Below are 20,916 nucleotides of genomic sequence, written 5' to 3' on the forward strand. Positions count from 1 at the left end.
ATGTTAAAGACACTGTATTTCAAACGTTTTTTTTTTGTTGTTGTTGTTTCAGTTTGAGGACTTGATGTAAGAGAGTGAGATTCCTAAGCAGCTTTTGAACTCTGTTCTTTTATTGTTCTTTCTTATCACAGATAAAAACATTCATGTTATTAAGTGTCAGATACAGCAGTGCTTTGAATGGATGAGTCTGTGCTTTCTTTGTGAACTTGAATGAAAGCACTCAGGTCTGCTGTGGTGCTCTGTGCCTCATTGTGCCTCTCTGTGTTCAGGAGTCAAGCCGTGCTAACAGCAGACTTCTTGAGCAGCTCACTGAACTGAGCCAGGAAAAAGAACGGTTACAGCAGGAACTCGATGAAGCCAGAAAGGTAACGGTGACTTGAAGTTCACCCCCGCCCCCCCCCACAGATGCACACACACGCCCTCGCTCACTCAGTCACTCACTCACTCTTTGTAGTCTTTTCGTGATCGTGAAGGTAAAACCGAATGCAAACAAAAGTATTTATTTTGTGAGCGCTGACAGCTCATGTTCCTCTTCAGTCCACATTCCCCTGCTCTTCTGCGTCTTTAGTATCTTTGGCATCGTTTTTTGAGTTAATTTCGGCTCTTACACAAATCAAATAATGGTCTTTTGACCATAATTACTTCTCAATTAACTCTCAGGTCTCTCTCAGACTTAGTAAAAGAGTCAGCACATTTTCTTTGGATTAAGACCGTTCAGGACCACCCCCGGTGATTTTCCATTAAGATTAAAATGCACTCGGTCTGGTTGGCATGTGAGAAATGACTCTCGGTACTCTCCGCAATTCTCATTTTTTGGAGTATGATTAAACAGCTGCGGTTGGCAAACAGCAAAGGCGCCTGTTTTTGTTTGATAACTGACAAATCTCCTTTTAATAAATTCTACTTATTTCTGCAGAGGCAAATAATCATAACAGAAAAATAAACATTCATCTCTTATCAGCGGGCCAAAAGCTCAGAGTCTTATTTTTTTATTTGTTTTTTTTTTTTTTTAATCTACACTCTATATAATATCTTCCTAAGGATGAGCATCAACAGTTTTACCGTTGTGATCCCTGCGTTGAAGGAAAGAGAGTACTTAGAGAAAGCTAACGGGAAATCGAGGTGGTTTGGAGCAAATCATGCCCGAGTTGCGTTTACGCCCCATGTCCCCCTCTCTGTCTGCCCGCAGACGGCCGACAAGCGGAAGGCGATGCTGGACGAGATGGCCATAGAGATGGCCCAGGAGAAGTCCCAGCACAAAGAGGAGCTGAGCGACGTGAGGTTGCAGCACGAGAAGGAGGTGCTGGGAGTCAGGGCGCGTTACGAGAAGGAGCTAAGAGGCCTCCACGAGGAGAAGAACCGCACCGAGGAGGAGCTCCGCGCGCAGCTGAGAGAGGAGAAGGTGGGGAGATGAAATGAGAATGTTAAACGAATAACTGGGCAGAAACGTGCTGTTTTTCAGAGCCAAGGACTCCAGTAGACGAGCGCGTGGTCCGGCAGCGCGCGTAGAACTTCCAGAACGTTCAGTAGAACAACGAGTTGTCAGGCTGCCATGAAATGACTGGGCCCAGCGCTTTTGTATTTTGTCATCTTTGACAGCGTCTGATAAGCTGTTCTCTGTGCCGTGTCATAGGCTCGGACCAAAGAGCTGGAGGGTTTACAGCAGAGCGTAGAGGAGCTCCAGGCTCAGGTCCAGGCTATGGAAGGCACCAAGGGCTGGTTTGAACGCAGACTGAAGGAGGCAGAGGTACTGTATTCATCCCCCAGTCACTCTGCCTGGAATCCTGGTCCTAATACATTGGTTTTTTTTAATTTATTTATGTGGGGGTTTTTTTGTTGTCGTTTTTACTTTTTGACCCAGAAATAACTTGCCGTTAAGCCTTACGGCAATATATTACTTCTCAAAGGTTCTAATGTGATTACCTAAATGTTGCAGTCTTTTTTGGTGGTACAAACAGAGAAGTATGTGACTTCAACCTTGTTAACTTAACCATGGAAGTCGTAGCGATTTATCATCAGTCCGACCACTTGATGTCAGTGTTGTTTTTTTCTTCACTTTGTTGCTGATCTCCAATCCAATTGAGACGTTGAGATATCCATCTGTCCTCTGCGCATTCACTCGCAGCTTTTGCCTTAAAAGGGTTTTATTTTCCTGTATTGATCTGGTGTCTGCTGAATGAATGCTGAAATGAATACACAGCCTCAGTCAAGTTACATTTTGAATGACGGTTGACTTGGCAGAGAGCGTGCCGTGGCTTTAGGTGGGCCGGCTCTAAATTCTCGTTTTTTTTTATCGCACGCCTAGGAAACCGTGGAGAAGAACTCTCTGGAACACCAGGAGGAGATCAAGAAACTGCAGAGTGAACACGTTCTTCAGCTGGAGGTAAAGGGAGTGCGAAGCAGACATGAACAGGAACACACGCTCTGACGCACACTCGGCCTCGGTGGTCCGTGGGACTGCTAACTCAGAGTTGAGGGGGGGGGCTCTGTGGAGGGATGGTTTGACGGTTTGACACAGGGAGGGACCCATGACTAGAGAAGCTATTTTTGTCGTGTTGGGGACCTGGTGTTTATTTGAGTGAGCACATTTAGCTACAATGAGATTCTGTTGTTCCTCACGGATCTGTCATTTCGTAGCACATGTTGTCATTAGGTTTTCCACTTTAGGACAGCCATATTTGGATGTGCTATTTTTGTGTTTGCCGTCATCTATAATAGAGGATTTTTATAAGCTTACTCTGGTTGCATTTTTGACGGCATTTTGTGGAAAAACGTTACAGTTTCGCATTGAAGTCAGGTTTTAATTTGACCCCCTGTGTAAGAGATCCACAGTAATCAAAGCGTATTCATCAGTAATGGTTGTAATTTGTTCTTTTTGTGTGTGAAGCTGTACGTGAGATTTGACGAGTAATTTTGTTTGTTTACTGATGTGTTTTAGGCCAAAGCATCTGAAATCGAGGCAGTAAAACAACAAATTGCACAGATGGAGAAAGAGCGAGAGGAACTCAACGCGACCATAGGAAAACTAAAACAGGTACAGAATGACTCTGAATTTGTCCGTCCTTCGTGTGTGTTCCTCAGACACAGCAAGCATACCACATTCCATGAGCAGTCAAGTGTGTGTGTGTGTGTGTGTGTGTGTATGTATGTGTCTGTGTGTGTGTGGTGTTTAATAACACTGTAGAAATATGTAGATCGTATGTTTTGGGAATATTTTTACTTTACTCAAAAGTTCTGTCAACTTTTACTCCTACTCTGCTACCTTTTCAAAAGCGAAAGGCCACGTTTACTCTGATAAATTTCCCCAGACACGTTTGTTGCTTTCTGCAACATTAAATCAAGTGCCTCACTCACTGAATCTTTCAGCTAAATTATGTCCTCGTATAGACTAGATTAGCGACCCGGAGGTTACTCTCTTTATGACCAGCTCGCGCTGCATGGATGGTATGAGTGTGCCGGAGCCTCATTTCAGCCCTGCTGAGAACCTCTGAATACTCCAGATGACTATATTATATCATCTATACGGATACAAAAAAAAAAAAAAAAGAAAATCAACCCCCAGCATCTGTCCTGTGAGTGATGCAACGAAAGTGGCAGACTTTATTCTCTGTGAACAGTCTGTCAGAATTACTCTCCTTATTACCATACCGAGGAAAAAAAAAACGATGTTCAGAGGTCCTGCTGATTTTTCATTTCTTTTCACTACGTTCGATACTCGTGCTCGTGTGAAAACCAGATGCTTTAGGATTTCGATTTGAGTAGCTTTCTCACGGGTCGGTTAAACTTTCCAAACGTAACTTTTTAACTTTAACTTTTGCTTCCATCCCCTTTTTTTTCAGAGAGGTTTCTTTACATGCGCTTTATACAACTCTGGAATTTTAAACGGCTATATACAGCACAAATCACATGGCAGTCATGATCTTATGGGCGTGTCTTCAGTCAGCCTGATTTGACATGTGACTCAGACGCTTGTGTAACCCAAGCCTGAAGTATTGCGTGTGTGTTGACAGGCTCGCATTGCCTCAGTCTCGTACCAGGAAGCCCCAGCATCCTTTGGGGACTGACCATTTTTAGTGTTTTGGTAGACCCTTAGGACCGTTGGATGGTTTACACAGACTGACCTGCGCTCTCTCTCCTGCTGTGTGTTTTACAGGAGATTAAAGACACTGTGGATGGACAGAGGATACTGGAGAAGAAGGGCAGTTCGGCTGTAAGTGGACGTCCGTGGCTTCCCAGAGACACTCAGGAGCCACAGCTCTCTTGCCTTTTCCCAAGAAATGAATTAAATTATTACTTACAGGTGCTAGACCCACCCCCCCCACCCCGGCCCCTCTGCCCCTCTGCCCCGTAGCTGCAAAAATGGAGCCAAGACAAGGTTGAGTCACAGACGTGGTTACAGACCATCCTGTTTGTGTTTTGATTAGGTGAATAATTCAGAGCAGTGTGACTGTATGCTTGGAAGCTGTTTCAAAGGAAAAACAAGCGCTTTCAAATGTTGCGTGTTTTTTTTTTTTCCCTTTCAGTTGAGTTGCAACTCGCCACAGCATTTGAAAAATACAATTCGAAACACCTTCGCCACACTTCCTGTTTCTTGTTCAGATGCTATCAACCTAATTACTGTTCTTTGCGTATCCACTGTGTAGGATAAAGTGACGAAACCTTTGGTTTTTGCCGAATTACATAACATCCTCTTTCAGTCTTTGCGAAGAAATGTTATACTGTGTGGGGCCTCCCTATTAAATAACGTCTTCGTTTTCCTCCTGAGCAGCTTAAAGACTTGAAGAGGCAGTTACACCTGGAGAGGAAGAGAGCTGATAAGCTTCAGGAGAGACTTCAGGAGATTCTGACCAACACTAAGACGAGGACAGGTGAGAGGAGGTCTCGATCCATATCGCACACGTATACATTTCTCCTCCTCCGGCGTAAGTCAGGTTTAGGTGGCAGGTCGTAAGAGCCGGTCGAAGGGGAACAATCCTCCCATATGGTCTAAGCTGTGATTGGACACAAAAGTAACGTTACATCACACCTGCATGAAACATTTAGACCAGGTAAGTGAATATGCAGCGCTCACATAAATAAGAAAGCAGGTGAAAACTGGTTCGCCCTTGGTGCAGATAGCTACAAATTAGGCAAAGCTGTAGCCTGTGTACGCCTCCCAAAGTAAATTATAAAGGGCTTTGTGCTTTGCTCTCGCTCGGGTTCCTAGGGGATGGTCAGCAGTTCACTGTGTGCATGGACTGCTTGCTTGATGAGTAAAACTATTAAAGAATCTTTTTTTTTTCTTTTTTTTTTTTTTTGGATCTCACAAGTTTGCTACATCGTCCTGCAGAGCAAGCAGTACTTTATTTTTTTGTTGTTGTTGTTGTTGTTGTTTTTCTTCTTCATTTTTTTACAGACAAGGAGTTCTGTGAATACTTAGAGACTGTTGGAGGCAAGTTTAGTTTTGCCACTGAATTTCAAACGAGTATGGATGTTGTTCAGAACATACAGGGAAGATGTTGCCTCGTCCTCCCGGCGGTCATTCTACCGCGTGAAGATCAGATCTTATTAACGATATGAAATGAAAAGATCAGCAGTCAGCTTAAACCAAAATCTCCCCCCAAGATGGGCCTGAGAGAAGTTTTATTTCCTTTTTTTTTTTTTTTTTTTTTACAGGTGCATTTTGGTTTTGGCATCTGAAAACATTACGTCCTATGGGGATACCCCTGCAGATAACCATAGAGGAAAGGAAGGCGGTCTAAATATTTGATGGTTCCCCCCTCTAAAAATGTGCCACAGAGCAATGCATACTTGCATTTGCTCTCTGTAGATTGTTGGTGATGCCAGTGCAGTCCTCTTTTGGGTCATCCATAATTTAAGTCCTTTTAAATGTTTAATGGTTGCTCTACAGAAAGTTTAGAATCAGACATTTTAAAGTAGGGAGCTTTGTCGTCTGTCCGGGAATCCGTCCGGAAGGGTCTAAAAGTCTACTTACTTCAGAGACTTGAAGGAGGACATAAATTAGACTCCTGGAAAATTCCGCGCAGTGTGACATTTATTCTGTAAAAAAAAAAAAAGCACCAGAGTGTGCGATCACTGTCAGGCTCCAATGAGATTTCATCAGGGGACTCATAGTAGCCAATCAAATCACTCATTCTGTTTCCCAGAGTTTTGCCCAGAATGTTTTTTTATGAGTATATCTACCATTTTGATTGAACACGTCAGCCAGGGCAGCTTTATCAATTCTTACTGTTTTTTTTTCAGGGTCTCTTTCCCTCAGTCCAAGTATAAATTTTTGATTGAAGTGCAGGGTCTCTTTAGTGAGAGAATGCTTAGCTGTAGCTGAAAACCCTTGTTTACTACCCAGTCTCACACAGTTAAGACTCTTTAAAGCACCTCATCCGGTTATGTCAAGGGTGATGTTAGAGAATTAATGGAACATTTGATTGCCTCTTAGAGTTTGACGATTTCTATGCAGATACATTGTCAGCATCTGGAGGCATGAAGCAGTTTTAGGCCTCATAGATCCTTACAGGAGATAGGACTGTAGTGTGGCTATAGCATTTGATCACTGGTATCTATTTTTTATTCTGTTATCCCTTGTTTTGTCCTGGAATGCAGATCAAAAACAATAGGTTTATAAAGTTAAAAATCAATAAATAATACAGGGTGTCCGTCTGGAGACGGTTATTCACAGCTTCATTTAATTCTTTTGATGAACACTCTGACAGTCACAAGGTTGCCATTAATCTCGTTTTCATACTCTGAGATCATCTCTGTGCATGTCTGCGTGTGTTTATATGTGTCTGTGTGTCTGTGTGTGTGTGTGTGTGTGTCTGTCTGTCCAGGACTGGAGGAGCTGGTGCTGTCGGAGATCAGCTCACCCAGTCGCACCCAGCAGACCGGTGACAGCAGCAGCGTCTCATCCTTCAGCTACAGAGAGATAATGAAAGAAGGCACATCCGCTCAGGGCTCCAGTAAGGTAGGCCAAATCCACACCAACACTGTTGCCAGGGACAACGCGCTTGCTTTCTTCAGCGCGGAGAGCTCACGTTTACTCTCATGTCACCTAGAACTAATAATAAACTATTGAATGGATACTAAAAATAACGTGTCTTTGAATGAGAGTCTTAAGTCTAATTTGATAAAGGAGGCAGAGAGGTCAATGCGATCTGCGCCTGTACCGACCTCTGTGTATCCGTACTTCATACAGCAGGATCAAAGAGGCCGCCTCACATAGAGAACTTGCGGGGAACACATGTTTAGAGTTCTCTGAGCATCTCCGCTTTTTTTTTTTTATGTCCCTCAGGCATGATCCATTATCAAACCAAATCAAGCTGAAATAGTCTTTCAAAGTGTATTTAAGAGGAGCACTCTTTTAGCCTTTTGTAAAGAAAGCCAGTTTAATGGCCACAGGAAGAGATAAGACTCAGGGGAAATAGAAGCACACACTGGGGACCGTCGGAATCTCTAGGAGGATTTGACCTTCTTTTGATTGGATTCACTCCAGTTCCTTTGAAATGAACAAACTATCCTTGTAAGCAGAAACAAGCAGCCACGCAGTGAACCGACAGAACGGACATAGGGATGTAGATGCAAATCAGCACAGATCTGATCGTCTCAGATCACAAACACCGTGAACCCAGTAAACTTCTTCTTCATTTGTTACAGAAAACCCTGTCTAGCATGCTCTACTTAAAATTTCTCCCCCCCGACGCCCCCCCCCCCCCAAGTGCCGCGCGGGATCCGGCAGCGTCTTATTCTAAATCTATTTCAGTTCGCTCCAAAGCAAAGCAGTCAGGACAAAAAAAAAAAAGAAGAAAAAAAAAAGATGTGAAGTGGTCATTTCAGTGAAACGAAAACAGCGCATTTTGCCTCTATAGTTTCCATAACATGAATGGAAAGTTAGGTCTAAATGGGTTAGCTTGGAGTGAACTAACCCTGCAGAGAAGGTTTACACTCTATAGATACAGATATAAATACATAGATAAGTCCACAGCGTAAAAGCACTCTCAGTCAAACTGCCTGTAATTATGGAAATACATCTGAGACCACCCACTTAAAAGGGCTCTTTAATTGTCTCTGGCTGAAGGCAACAGAAACATCTGAGCACAAGTCTCATCTTTCTCCACAGTCCAACACCAGTAGCCCGCAATCCCAGCGCCCGGCCGACCTGTCGGACGACGAAGTCGGCGAGCTCTTCCAGAGGCTGGCCGAGGTCCAGCAGGAGAAATGGATGTTAGAGGAGAAGGTACGGACGCTTCCCTTCCACCTCAAGGCCGCCATCACTCTATTTATAACCATAAGGGTTATGGCATCTCACTGCCGTGATATGTAGATGTATTGACATTTTCATATCTTAATCAATAGGTTTTGGTCAATAGCTGACATAGTACACACGATCAGGATTTAGATGTTTGTAGGAGACGGGAGACCATGCTCTCCTTTTTTTTTTTTGGACTTCCTCTCTGCTTGTAAAACAAGAGAGACACAACAAGCGTCGCCACGTCCAGTAACCCTGTCCCAACGGTTCTTGTTTATCCGACCTACCTTATGTACACATGCGTACACCTGCTCCTTTTCTCTCTCTCTGCCCGTGATGCTAGATTAATGGGCGTGCCTGTCATGTGCTTTGTGTGCCAAAGCCGGAGGGAGCGGCATTATCTGATATATGTGTGTGTTGTGTGTGGCGTGCGTCAAGGTGAAACACTTGGAGGTGAGCTGTTCGTCAATGGCTGATGACATCTGTAAGAAAAGTGCCATAATTGAAGCTTACGTCATGGACAGCAGGAGAGGTGAGAAGCGCTCTGTGTTTGGCCCCCGTGGCTTTGTTTACCTTGTCCTCGCAACCAAACGGTGTCACAGGTGACTGTTTCACTCAGACCAGGGTTCTGCCTCACTCCCTCTTTCGCTCTGAGACGAGCTGACAGCTCACAGACCGCGCGATCAGAGCTTCACTGAGAAGTACATTTGCTTTGGAGGTGTCCACACAAGCCTTTTTCTGCGCGGTGATTGTTCTACGTCGCACGTCTGCCAAACATTCACTTCATATGGCTCGACCTCTTGTGTAGCCTGTCCTGTTTTACCGCGTTGTTAAAGACGCGTTACCTCGATGAATGATAATTGGTAATTTGGAAAGTAGGGTGTTTTTTTTTCAAGTCAGACTCTTTTTTTTTTTTTTTTTTTCCTCCTATTCGTGCTTTTTTAGATTCCCGCGGAAATCAAATCTTGAGTAATGAGACCATGAGATTATTCCAAACCATAAATAGCGCAAAATTATTTAGACGAGTCTCAGACTTATTTTTAGACTCTCCGTTTAAAATTGCCATCCATTCGAACGGTAATCCATTTCCAGTTTTAAAATAATAAAGGCGTAAAATATTTTCACAAATGGCCTCTGTAGACAGTTTGTATAAATAGTTGGTTTTCTGTGCACTGCTTTACAATAGAGCCAAGAGTGTTTTTAGTTCTATTATTACATTTGAACTCGTCTCCCTTGTCTTACGTAATTGTCTTTTTTAAATTTTTTACCGTTTCTATTTATAATTATGCTATTTTGGTGTGCCGCTGTGGTGATCTCAGAAAGGCTTAAAACGGCACTGTACAGAATGTGATAAGACTGTGGGCTCGGCTTTAGGTCCTGCTTTAGATTGTATGAGTTTCTTTTTAATAAGAGCCACTGTTGCCGCAGAACGTCGGCGTAGCGCACCGCTAACACGCACGACGGAGTGATCGGTCTGAATCTCTCTGTTTCATTATGCTCCTCTGGATTTCAAATCAACATCAAAGGGAAATGGGCTCAAATACCTAATGGACGCTAACACCACTTATCCACGCCATTTCTGAACCCATTGAAAACCGTTTCGAAAAAGAAGTATAGGAGCAGATGACGCATTGTCTTGCTAAGTAGTTTTCCAAATATTCCCAAACTAAATTCAAACGGGAGTCAAACTGCAGTTTGACGGGTACGAAGGGGCTAGAGAACAGATGAAACGACCCGTTTTTTGTAAGAAGTTTCAGTCAGAGGTTCTTTTAATTCAGTAATAGGTCAGCTTTGGACAAAACCTCCTCTAAGAAGCATTTCCTTTAGTCTTATCTAAGGCATAAGATCCATGTCTTATGGGAATCTAAAAAAGCATCTGGGAGCCCTCTGGAAAATTGTGTTATCCACTTAGCCCTGGACTGCTGTTTAAAAAAAGACGATAGCGTTATCTGTTTCGTTCTCGGTCAGACGTTGTGTTTACTCAGACAGAGACTTTAAAGCGCGTTTCTGATGATTATGCTCGGACCTGAGAAACTGACGTGGACGAATAGAAATATCCATACGCATGTATGCAGATGAGCTTTTTTGCTCAAAGCTCGTTATATGTTTAGTCAGTTCTTCTCAGAGCATCTAAGAGTAAGTGAAAAATGTAGAAAATTATTCAAATGAATTAATTTTCCATAATGCATCTGTTTCATGCCCCCCCCCCCTGGAAAAAAACAATTAAACAAACAAACAAAAAAGCAAGAACTTTTTTTTTTTTTTATCTGTAAATGTTTTTAAGATCTTGGAGCAGGGTAGGTGTTGGTTCTATAAAGCCGCTGCGTCTTGTACATTCTTAAATAGCAATGCACTGTAAAGAGGGGATGAACATGTGACAGAACGAAAAGAATAACAACAGTTTGTACAGTTCCACTGTATGAGCGTTCTGCTCATTGTTCCTAACTACATTTATGTGCTCATTATTCCTAACTACATTTAGAGCATGACTTTCTTTGTTTTGGAGCTCAGCGTTTCCTCAAGTTTGATGCAGAAAATTAGTAAAGGGTTTTAATTATCTCTTGGCTGACTGAATTTGTTGTTGTTCTTTGGTAAACAAGCAGGGAGACACAGAGCATATAAAAGTAGGGGTGGGCGATATTTCGAATATACTCGATGTATCGCGGCTTGTTCTGTGTGATATAGTAAATGACTATATCACGTACGAATTGTCACATAATTTTTTTTAAGCTGCTGGCATGAGACTCGCTTCGGTGTTTTGCTTCTCTCGCTCTCTCCTATGGTTCTCTTCCTCTAACAGACACAAAAAGAAAAAAGCTTGTATACATATATCACACACGCTCGCCCGCCCATCCAGACCACTCTCCTTGGCGAGTGTGTGTGACGTATAAAGGTGAGACATGTGTTTTTGTATCTGGAGGGAACAGGGAAAGAGCCCGGAGAGAGCGAAAGAAGTGAAGCGCCAAAGCGAGTTTATACGTGTTGAGTTCGGAAATGGTAATAGAAGACAGAGGCGGATGAATTGGTTCTGAAAACAGCACTGGATCCTTCGTCTGGCAGTGGTTTGGGTGTCGCAAGGAAGATGTTGAGTAAATACTGTTTTGTTAAATTGAACTTGGTTGTGATCTCCACCTTTTTGCATGCAGGTTTAAAATCGTTCCAGTAGAAACCACCAATGAAATATAAACAAGAATGTTTTAATGCATACATATGTTGCACGAACGACTAGAATCATCATACTGGTGTGATTGTATGCATCAAAGTGTTAAATTGAGCATTTATGAAGTGCTTTAGAGGAGATTTAAAAAATATCGAGATATATATTTTGTATCGTGATACAGCCTAAAAATATCGCAATATTATTTATAGGGCATATCGCCCAGCCCTACATATAAGTTATTATGACATGTTTCACTGACTCTCAAAACAGTAGAGCAGTAGGAAATCCTCTCGAGCAGACCAGAAATTGACCTACCCGAACAATCTCTCTTCTCTAGAAATAGTAGCCTAATGATTTAAAGTGGAGTGCGTTTAAAGAGAGCCAGCCTCTCTTTTTGAGCCCTTTGATGCATGCACGCAGATACGCAGATTACTGCCATAAGAAAAAAGAAACAAAGGACAAAAAAAAAAAAAAAAGGTTTGACTACCTTTTGTGCCCTATAGAACGGTCGGTAATGCAATCAGATCATGGTCATTATATCACACAGTATGTAAGCCCCTATTAAAGAAAGTGGGTTAGACATGCGTCTTCCCACAGAACAGAGGGAGGATCACGATTGTCTTCATCCCATACATTGTCGTCCTCCCCTATGTGCTCTCCTCTCCTCCTGTTTTAATTTCATGACTGACTGGTTTAACATTTAATGCCAGACTAGATTCCATTAAGGCTTGTGTTTGCTAATTGTAAATATTGTGCTATAAAAGTGGAGGGTCTTGCTTCCTTTGGGCTTGTCAGACTGCTTATACAACATTGTTGTTCAGCGAGATTTTTTTTTACTCAGCTTAGACATCTACAGAGAGCCAAGCGCTTACGTTCAACGTTTAATAACTTTTCAAGTCTTATTGGGTTTTTTTTTTTTTTTTGGTCTGTATCTTTGTCAGTGGAAAATTTTAAACCCAGAAGAAATCTAGGCATGATCACATCAATCTGTTAAAGTAGTTGCTGAATATTACAGTCTGTAACTCATAGTGGCTAAACTACAAGACAGTGGTTCCAGATGGACTCCATTTCAGTTTATGTGCACTGCTCGCAGGAAGGAGAAGAGTCAAATCAAAATTGATTATTGGCGTTTTTTTCTTTTGCAAGAGTTTTGAAAAGCAGTAATTCAGTAAATGCAAGTGACTTGTAAGTGAATGCAAGCAGAGGGTGAAATGGATTTTGAGAATTCAGTGGACCGTGGTAATTAATGGAATAGCCCTTCACCATAGAGTTGCTGTAATGTTGTGATGTGCACCATGAAGATATCAAATTACGTTGATGCCAGTAACGCCGTCACGAGTTGCGCATTTCGATACACGGACGCCTCTGTGTTTATCAGCGTACGTAAAGATTATCTTTGGACACAATCCTCCCATACTTTTGCAGTAGATTACGGCCACGCTGTTCACGTCGGTGAGGGAGCGGGTAGGTGGTGGAAAAAAATGAAGGAGGAGATTGCAGAAGGCAGTGGTATATGAGAGCTGACATTAGCAGGATGTAAATGATTCAGCACGCAGACATGCCTGAGTGAACCCAGCACTCATCCTCAATAATGCAGGACTGGGCTGAACAACACCACACCACACGCCACCGCACCAAACCACGCCACACCAAACCAAACCGCACCTCACCTGGTCCGCTCCAGCACGAGGCAGCCCCACACCTGCCCGTAACACGACTTTTACCAAAGATCAACATCAGAGACAGAGCATCCCTGTGACCCTGTTCAGACCCCCCCCCCCCCCCCCCCCCGGCCGCCTTCAGACAGCATGCCCCATTCCAGTCAAACGAGCATTGAACGCGGCACCCTTGCTTACGTCAGCATTTTAATGCATGCTGCAATCATGCTCTGAAGGAAGCTTTACAGATGTTTTAATATTTGAGAATCTTAGATGTACAGTAAGCTCTCATACAGGACACGTTTACTGGAGCTGTTAAGGCTGGCGTCGACGAAGAGAGCAGCGCCGAACTTCACACTTGCGCCTTTGAGAAGCTTGCCCCCCCCCCAAAAAGAGCTTGTGTGTTTCCATTTACAAAGGAAGGCTCTAACACAGGGAACGGAGGGTTAAAAAAAAAAAAAAAAACGGGCTACAACATATCAGATTTTTAGCACCCTTTGTTTTGTAAATGAATATCTGTAAAAGGAGCCTTTGTCATTTGTTTATTGGATCCTGTAGTCAACCTTTCTTTAAACACTCCATAGGAACAACACGATTCTCCCTAGCTCTTTAACGAAGCCATGTGCTAGCACCGTCTGTAATGAGAGTGAAACCATGACTTGGCGTGACTCTGACAAAGGGAACGCGTGTGTGAAGGTGTAAGATGGCAGGCTGCGGTGCCGCATGTGTGTGTGTGTGTGTGTGAGAGAGAGAGAGAGAGAGATGGAGCGGAGGAGGGCCGGGCTGTCGAGGGAGCTGCCTAATCGTGCATTCAGGTACATGCCGCAGTCATGTGTCGACTGGAGGGTTTATTTGTAGATGAGGCTCTTCCTCTCACTAAGTGCTCTTTCCTGCTGTCGGAGTCAGCCGGGGTAAGTTTCTCAGGCAAAAGCAACCCCTGCCGCAGTCTCCAACACTCCTCTAGTCCCATTGTGTGCTTCCTCTAACACACGAAGTAACAGAACCGCACATTGAAAAAAATAAAAAAAAACCTCCTCGCTCTTGCATTGTTCTGCACAGAGGCCAGCCTTCTAAAATGGAGCATGATGCAAAATGTACTTTATGAAGAATTGAATGACAAGGCGTATGTGCCCCACACATGTTTGAGTCATTCCAAATGAAGTTTATTATCTCTGCCTGTATGAGTCATGTGACGGTATACTGTTTGGAGACGGCAGAAATGAGCCCAAGCATATTACAAACATGGAAAAATGAAGCTTTTTATTGTGCAGTTTATGGATCTGCGGAAAATCACATATAATGCGGATCGCGGTTAAAAACCCACGTGTTCGGGGTTTCATCTACACGACAGGAGATGACATATAACAGCAGGCAGGGGGAAGCTTGTTGAGGAGATGAAATAGGCTGTATACCTCCTGGCCATGTTTCTGTTTAACCCGTTTCGCTCCAGTGGGAGTTAGCTGCGGGCCCGACGTTAGTGCAGGGTGGTTTAGAGAGAGAGAGAGAAAGAGAAAGACGAGGTGCCTTCAGGGGCCTCAGGGAGAACTGTGGTTAGCAGAGGGCGTACTGAGCGTGCTCCGCCGCCCCTGCCACCAAGCTTAACTTCACCATGCAGCTCTGCATCGCAACCACCACCCAAAGCAAAGATCAAGCCCTGGCCCTCCTCCAGACTCCAGGAAACTCAACCTTAAAGCGTCTTCTACCCGTTCGGAGAAGAAAAGCCTGATACTAAATCCTCTCGACAGAGTACCCCCCCCCCCCCCACCCCCCCCACCCCCTCCCCCGCAAACTCCTAGCTCTCTCCCACGTTCCAAAACCCGGCAGCAAATACGAATTAATGTCAGTCATCAATTTGGAAGAAAAATTGGTTACAGACAGGTGTGGATTTTTCCATTGGCAGTGTCATTAGCACTGACATTGATGTAGCGGGATTTTGCATGAGCTACAGTCCTCTTGCACTCCGGGCACTTATTAGCACAGCTTCGGACAAAAGTCTGTTTTCTTAAGAGCAGTACATTATAGCGTCATGGAAAGATTGATATGAATCACACGACTTTTGAAAAATACAGTTTGACTGTACGAGAGGTGCGGTTGGCACACGCCTACTGTCCCTTTTCATTGAGACTCAGAATGAACAGACAGCATGTGTTCATGTATAGTCCCTGAATAAGAACAGGGGAAAGGCTTTAGGCTGCTTGTAGCGTTTACCGTCACTGTTCATGGGTGACTGAAATGTCACAAATAGCCTCCAACTCTAACAGAAGTACACAGGCAAAGGTTGAGCGGGTCTCCAGCGACAGACCGAATATCTCCATTAACACTTGTCACTTATTACTCCACTCTGCCAGCCTCCAGCTCTTTGTTTTGAATAACCAGGTCCACTAGAAGCTACATGCTGGATCTGCTTCACTGGGTTTTGACATAAGTTATATTAAAACACTCCAGTATAATTTGTTGTCATTTAATTTGAGGGATAGGGTAAAAAAGACACATTAAAATGTGAAAGAGCACCAAATGTTCTTGTATCACTGTTCATTAAACACGAGTAAACACTATAACTGTATTATAAAGACTTTATATGTACCCCTCGGTTACTGACTTAGTCAATTTAATTAATTAATCAAGCATAAAACTGTCAGGTAATTAGGTATTGAGCCAATTAGGGATCCTCATCTAATTACTCGTAACTGCGCACTACATGTCAGTGCTTAAAAGATAACAGACAAACATGTTTTAATACTTAAATTAACATTTGATGTATCATTGTCTCCGTAAGAGCGCTTTACAAATGATACAGAGGTGATTTATTACCGGGTTTCATGCATGAAGATCTTAACTACAAACGTTGGAAGGGCTTCATGTCGACCTTGAATTTCTCCAGCCACCCGGATAGAGTGAAAAGTGTGAGACTGTTCTCGATGGGACTGATAGTGTTTGCCCTTGACACGGCTGCCAGAGGCCGCAGACCTGATCCTTGGCATCCTCTTCAGCGCACAGCCCCGCTAAACATTTCGACAGCTCCGACTTTACCAAAACGGAGCGCCAAAAGCCTTTTACGAGGCGTCTCGCGCAGAGCTAAAGAGCCGACGGTATCGTGTACCTCATCAGCGCGCGAGAGGTGCCCCCCTTCCATTAATCATCAGCTCTCGCCGCGTGTTTCATTTTTTAACGACTCGCGCCGTTCAGTTACAGTCTGGTGTCGGTGGCCTGTGCTAACCCGCTCTCCAGGTGCGCGCTGCTGTCACTGAACTCTGTCAAGAGGCCCTTGTCAGGTTGACTTCCTACAGACTCCATCGCTCCGTCGCTTTCCTCGCGCTCTCGGCCGCGTCAGGTTCTGTTTTTTTTTGTTTTGTTTTGTTTTGTTTTGTTTTGTTTTTTCCCGATGACACCTTCTTTTAAGTGTTTGGGTGTCTAGCGACAGATGTTAGCACTCTTGCGAGACTGTCAGGCTGCCTGCGACGTGTTTGCCTTCTCAAAACTGAACGGCTTCTCTTCAGACCTGGAGATAATTGCTCTTGAGCTGCTCTCAAATTGTTGAGGGGGATTAATGTTTTTCTGAAGCAGGGATCTGTCGCGGCGTTCTGGTTTTGGCACAGACGCTTCAAAAAAAACCCCTAAAAACACACAAATACAAGACCCCAGACGTGCCCCCCACCTCATATACGCTTATAAATATTCCTCTCTTATGAGTCCAAACTTTTTATTTATTATGTTTCTGGAAAAACATTTTGATTCAGCAGTTTTTTTTTTTTTCCCCCTTACACTTTTTCAGCTGACAACGTATTCAGTACTCTGTTCCGAGCAGCTCCAATATTAAATACGCAGTCGCGTGAAGTTATTAATGGAGACGAAGTTTGTGATGTGTGCTCTTCTGTCACTGGCAGATTTATCGGGAGGCGCCTCGGTGGCCCACGGGGTTCAGGGCGAGCGCGGGGGCCTGGGCTCGGTCCTGAGAGACCTGGTCAAACCGGGAGACGAGAATCTACGCGAGATGAACAAGAAGCTGCAGAACATGCTGGAAGAACAACTGACCAAGAACATGCACTTACAGAAGGTGAGCACACAGAGGGGCGGAGCTGTAATTAAGACGGAGATGAGGACTGGGGGAACAGCCTTTTTGAGTGGGTGGGGGTGAGGGGGTAGTATGGAAACAAAAAGCTACCTTTTTTTTTTTTTCTTTTCAATAAAGAATTCATTTTAGGCTTTCACACTATAAAATATGCTTTTGACTACATAATACCCTTAAGAGAAGATGAGAGAATTGTTGCTGTTGGGGGAGGGGGGGCTGCTCTTCTGTCCAGGTGAAATGAGGTAACTCCGAACCCGCCGGCAGCACAGCTAATAATATAAACTGATAGTTTGTGCTTGTGTTGTGAGGAGATAGTGTTGCGTCGCTGGAATGACAGCGTGATAGGCAGCGCGTATGACTGGATGTATGTGTAGGTGGCTCTCGCTGTCATCCAGGCCTGAGACAGCACCAAGGGGTATTATTCATCAGCAGCCAAAGCAGTGGGTGGGTTTTAAAGCTAAAACGTTCAGATGCACAGGAATAGAAGCCGCTCCCCGGGCATCGTGCTGGGGGGGGGGGGGGGGGGGGGGGGGGGGGGGGCAGGGGGGAAAGGGAGATGGGTGACGGGGACTGGGGAGGGGGGATGTTTTTGATGGGATTATGCCATCACACAGATTGACTAATGACAATTAACCTATCACATCGCACTTGGCGTTTCAAGAGCGGCGCGGCATTAATGAGAGCTCACTTCACGGCGCAGACAAAGGAACTGGCGGCCACTGACTGACTGACTGACTGACTGACTGACTGACTGACTGGATGCTGGTGTGCTGGCGATACTTCTAGAGTCACCTGAATGTCTTTTATACAGAATTTGTCTTTTTATGAGTGAGTGCACGAGAGAGAGAGAGAAAGAAAGAGAGAGAGAGAGAGAGAGAGAGAGAGAGAGAGAGAGAGAGAGAGAAAGAGGGTTAGCTCCAGCGAGGGGGTGTTTCATGCCGTGCCTGGATTGGAGACAGTCTGGATCTTTGGCTGTGTGCTGTGTAGGAGTTGTGCATGCCCATAGGGAGTTGTAGGTTACACAAACACCCTGCTTTAACCTTGACAAGAGGAAACAGGGCAAAATAAGAAGGGGGGATTGACTGACGTTGCTCCTGCCCGTAACTTTGAGCACGAGGCTATTGCTGCTTAATCCCTCTCTGGGACCCTGCTTTTTGGGTTATCTGGAAAATAATTGTTTTTACACACTGCAGCTGCGAAGAAAGGCATCGAATCATTACCCTGGCCCTGCCAACACAGCAGGCTCATCCACTGACTAGATGTTGTCACTTCTCCGGGCCTGTGCCATGTCAACGTTTTCAGAAAAATATACAAAAAGAACAAAAACAAAAACAAAAACCCACCACGCAAAAGATTAGTAACTGTGGCATGTCATGCTTAGAGTTCTGTTACGGGTTTTCGGTGCATGCGAACACACGCGTGCACGCACACACACACACACACACACACACGCACACACATACACACAGGAAAAAGCTCTTCAGGCTCTTACATAAGACAGTGCTGGTGGTAAGTAGTGCTGTGGTTGTTAAGAACACCGTGATTGTTTGCTTTTATCCAAATTAAATGAGAAAACTGTAATCTGATTAATCAGTTATGAGCAACTGCCCCCCCCCCTCCCCACACACACACACACACACACACACACACACACACACTCACACTCACACACACACACACAGAGTTTCTCGTCCTCTCTCTCTCTCTCTGTGTCCCTGTCCCCCCCATCTCTCTCTCTCTGTCTGTTATCAGATTGTGATACAGCCTTGTCGTAGTTCACCAGTGCAGAGTGACAGGAAACCATTGCTTGTGTGCAAAATGGCTGCCGCCTGCCACGGTGAACTTTGCGACGGACGGCACATCCCAGTCGTCTTCCTCACAAATCCAGGAGCTGCGACCCAGCTCATGAATATTTACTGCCTGTTGGGGCCGCCAGCCCAGAAACAAACAGCCCAGTTAATATTTGATGGCTTTAGCTTTAGAGTGAGCACACAGCGAATGGAACATTGCCTTTTTGTGTGCACGTGTGTGTGTGTGTGTGTGTGTTTCTGTGTGTGTGTGTGACAGAGAGAAAGAGAGAGAGACAAAGAGCGTGAGAGAGAGAGAGAGAGAGAGAGAGAGAAGAAGGAACAGAGACCAATTTTGCATCCAAACCCAAAGCGGAGCTCTCTAATGGGTCCTCTGCACCTGTGTCAGAGAATCATCTCTCTCTCTCTCTCTCTCCTCTCCCTCTCGCCTTCTCTCTTGCTCTCCCTCTCTCCTTTTGGGTTGTCAGTCAAACAGAATGATGCAGTTAGTCTGTCGAGTTGGGATGGGAGTCGCTCAGACCAAAGCAGTGGTTCCCCATCTCTCTCTCTCTCTCTCTCTCTCTCCTCTCGTCTGTTGTCAGGACTTTACCGGCTAGACATGAGCTTATTTATTTAACGATGCCTGTAAATGAATACTTTATTTTCTATAGGACCTCGAAGCGTTGTCTCAGGAGATTGTCCGCCTAAGCCGAGACACGGGTACTGGAGAGGGCCCAAAAGCCACGGGTTAAGACAGGACAACGTTCCAGAACGACCCGTTCAGCACCTTCCATACATCGTCTCATCACTCGTTCCTATGGCTACCAAGAGGATAACTACACCTAGCAGCCTCTGGCTGAAACATCAGATGAAGCAGGAGAGAGAGAGAGAGAGAGAGAGAGAAGGGAGCTCATTTGCAATGTATGTACTACTGAATGTACTTTCTGTAACACTTCTGTGCGTATTTTTTTTTTTCTTCCCCCCCCCTTCTCCTGTGACGCCCGAGGAACTTGGCAACTTGGCCCCGCGCGTGCAGGGGCTGTCACGTTCGGGAGGGCGGAGGTGTGGGCAGGGCCCAGGGAGGCCGGGACGTTGAGGTCTCCTTAGGCCAAAGCAACACACTAAACGTGCACCTTCAGGAGAGAGAGAGAGAGAGATTCTGTAAATGCAGTCAATATAGCAACACCTTCCCTGCTTCCTTAAACTGTCTGTGTTACACTGTTGGCCTGTACTGTACATTTGTTCCACAAAATAAACTTTTTTTTTTTCTCTTTTAATTTTTCTGTAAATATGAACATGAAAATATGTAATCTGCTGAATAGTAATTTATTAGTTTATGAAAATCTTAACTCTTGTCTGAATTGATTATCCAAAAAAAAGAAAAAAAAAAAGTTATCCTTTTATCGCATACTGTATAATCAGGGACGCCAAGTTTCATCAAGTCAGCAAAGTTCAACTAGATTCATCAATAATTACGACTATTAAAAAGTTTTGGCTTGGAGCAAGTGGTCTTAATTGCCGTGATAATTATCTGGGCATTTCAGCCGTGTGCTATCTTATCATCTCAGAGCACTAGAGTGAAGTAATCAGCCCCAACCCCTTCTTCTTTGCTCGTAAAGCCAGCTCTACTGTCTGTTTACTGGATGATTTCCAGTTACCCCCCCCCCCCCCCCCCCCCCCCCCCCCCCCCCCTTTCACCTGCACCAAGTTGCACGACTACAGTAAGATGGAGACATCCCATGAATCTCAGCACAGGGTGTCAATTTGAACTGTGCTGCTCAGCCCGTGAGACAGGACCGCTGTCTGTCTGTCTTTCTTTCTTTCTTTTTTTCTTTTTTTTTTTTGTGCTGAGCTGACAAAGTTTGGCCTGTTTTGGCTCAGACGTCTCACATCTCTGTTTGCTGCTTTCAAAATGCCTGAATGTTCCGACGGCATTCCGCTTTAGTCGTTCCGTTTTTACGTCAGCGTCCTGTAAATGTTTTAAACCCTGACAGATGTTC

At 44.5% G+C, this 20,916-nt stretch overlaps 1 protein-coding gene across 2 annotated transcripts in view; it reads left to right on the forward strand.

Annotated features, from left to right (window-relative positions):
* Positions 1-20,302, forward strand: part of gripap1 (GRIP1 associated protein 1) — a 33,888-nt gene extending 13,586 nt beyond the window's left edge. For both annotated transcript variants that reach the window (XM_030784927.1, XM_030784928.1), the window contains 12 exons: positions 270-365; positions 1,190-1,402; positions 1,634-1,747; positions 2,306-2,383; positions 2,939-3,034; positions 4,154-4,210; positions 4,769-4,868; positions 6,828-6,961; positions 8,114-8,230; positions 8,681-8,774; positions 16,945-17,114; positions 19,588-20,302. In XM_030784927.1, the coding sequence (XP_030640787.1) occupies positions 270-365; positions 1,190-1,402; positions 1,634-1,747; positions 2,306-2,383; positions 2,939-3,034; positions 4,154-4,210; positions 4,769-4,868; positions 6,828-6,961; positions 8,114-8,230; positions 8,681-8,774; positions 16,945-17,114; positions 19,588-19,668 (1,350 nt within the window). In that variant the 3' untranslated portion in view covers positions 19,669-20,302. The remainder of the gene's footprint in view (positions 1-269; positions 366-1,189; positions 1,403-1,633; positions 1,748-2,305; positions 2,384-2,938; positions 3,035-4,153; positions 4,211-4,768; positions 4,869-6,827; positions 6,962-8,113; positions 8,231-8,680; positions 8,775-16,944; positions 17,115-19,587) is intronic.
* Positions 20,303-20,916: the final 614 nt, after the last annotated feature.

This window comes from Chanos chanos, chromosome 9 (genome assembly GCF_902362185.1).
Source record: "Chanos chanos chromosome 9, fChaCha1.1, whole genome shotgun sequence".
Classification (NCBI taxonomy): Eukaryota; Metazoa; Chordata; class Actinopteri; order Gonorynchiformes; family Chanidae; genus Chanos; species Chanos chanos.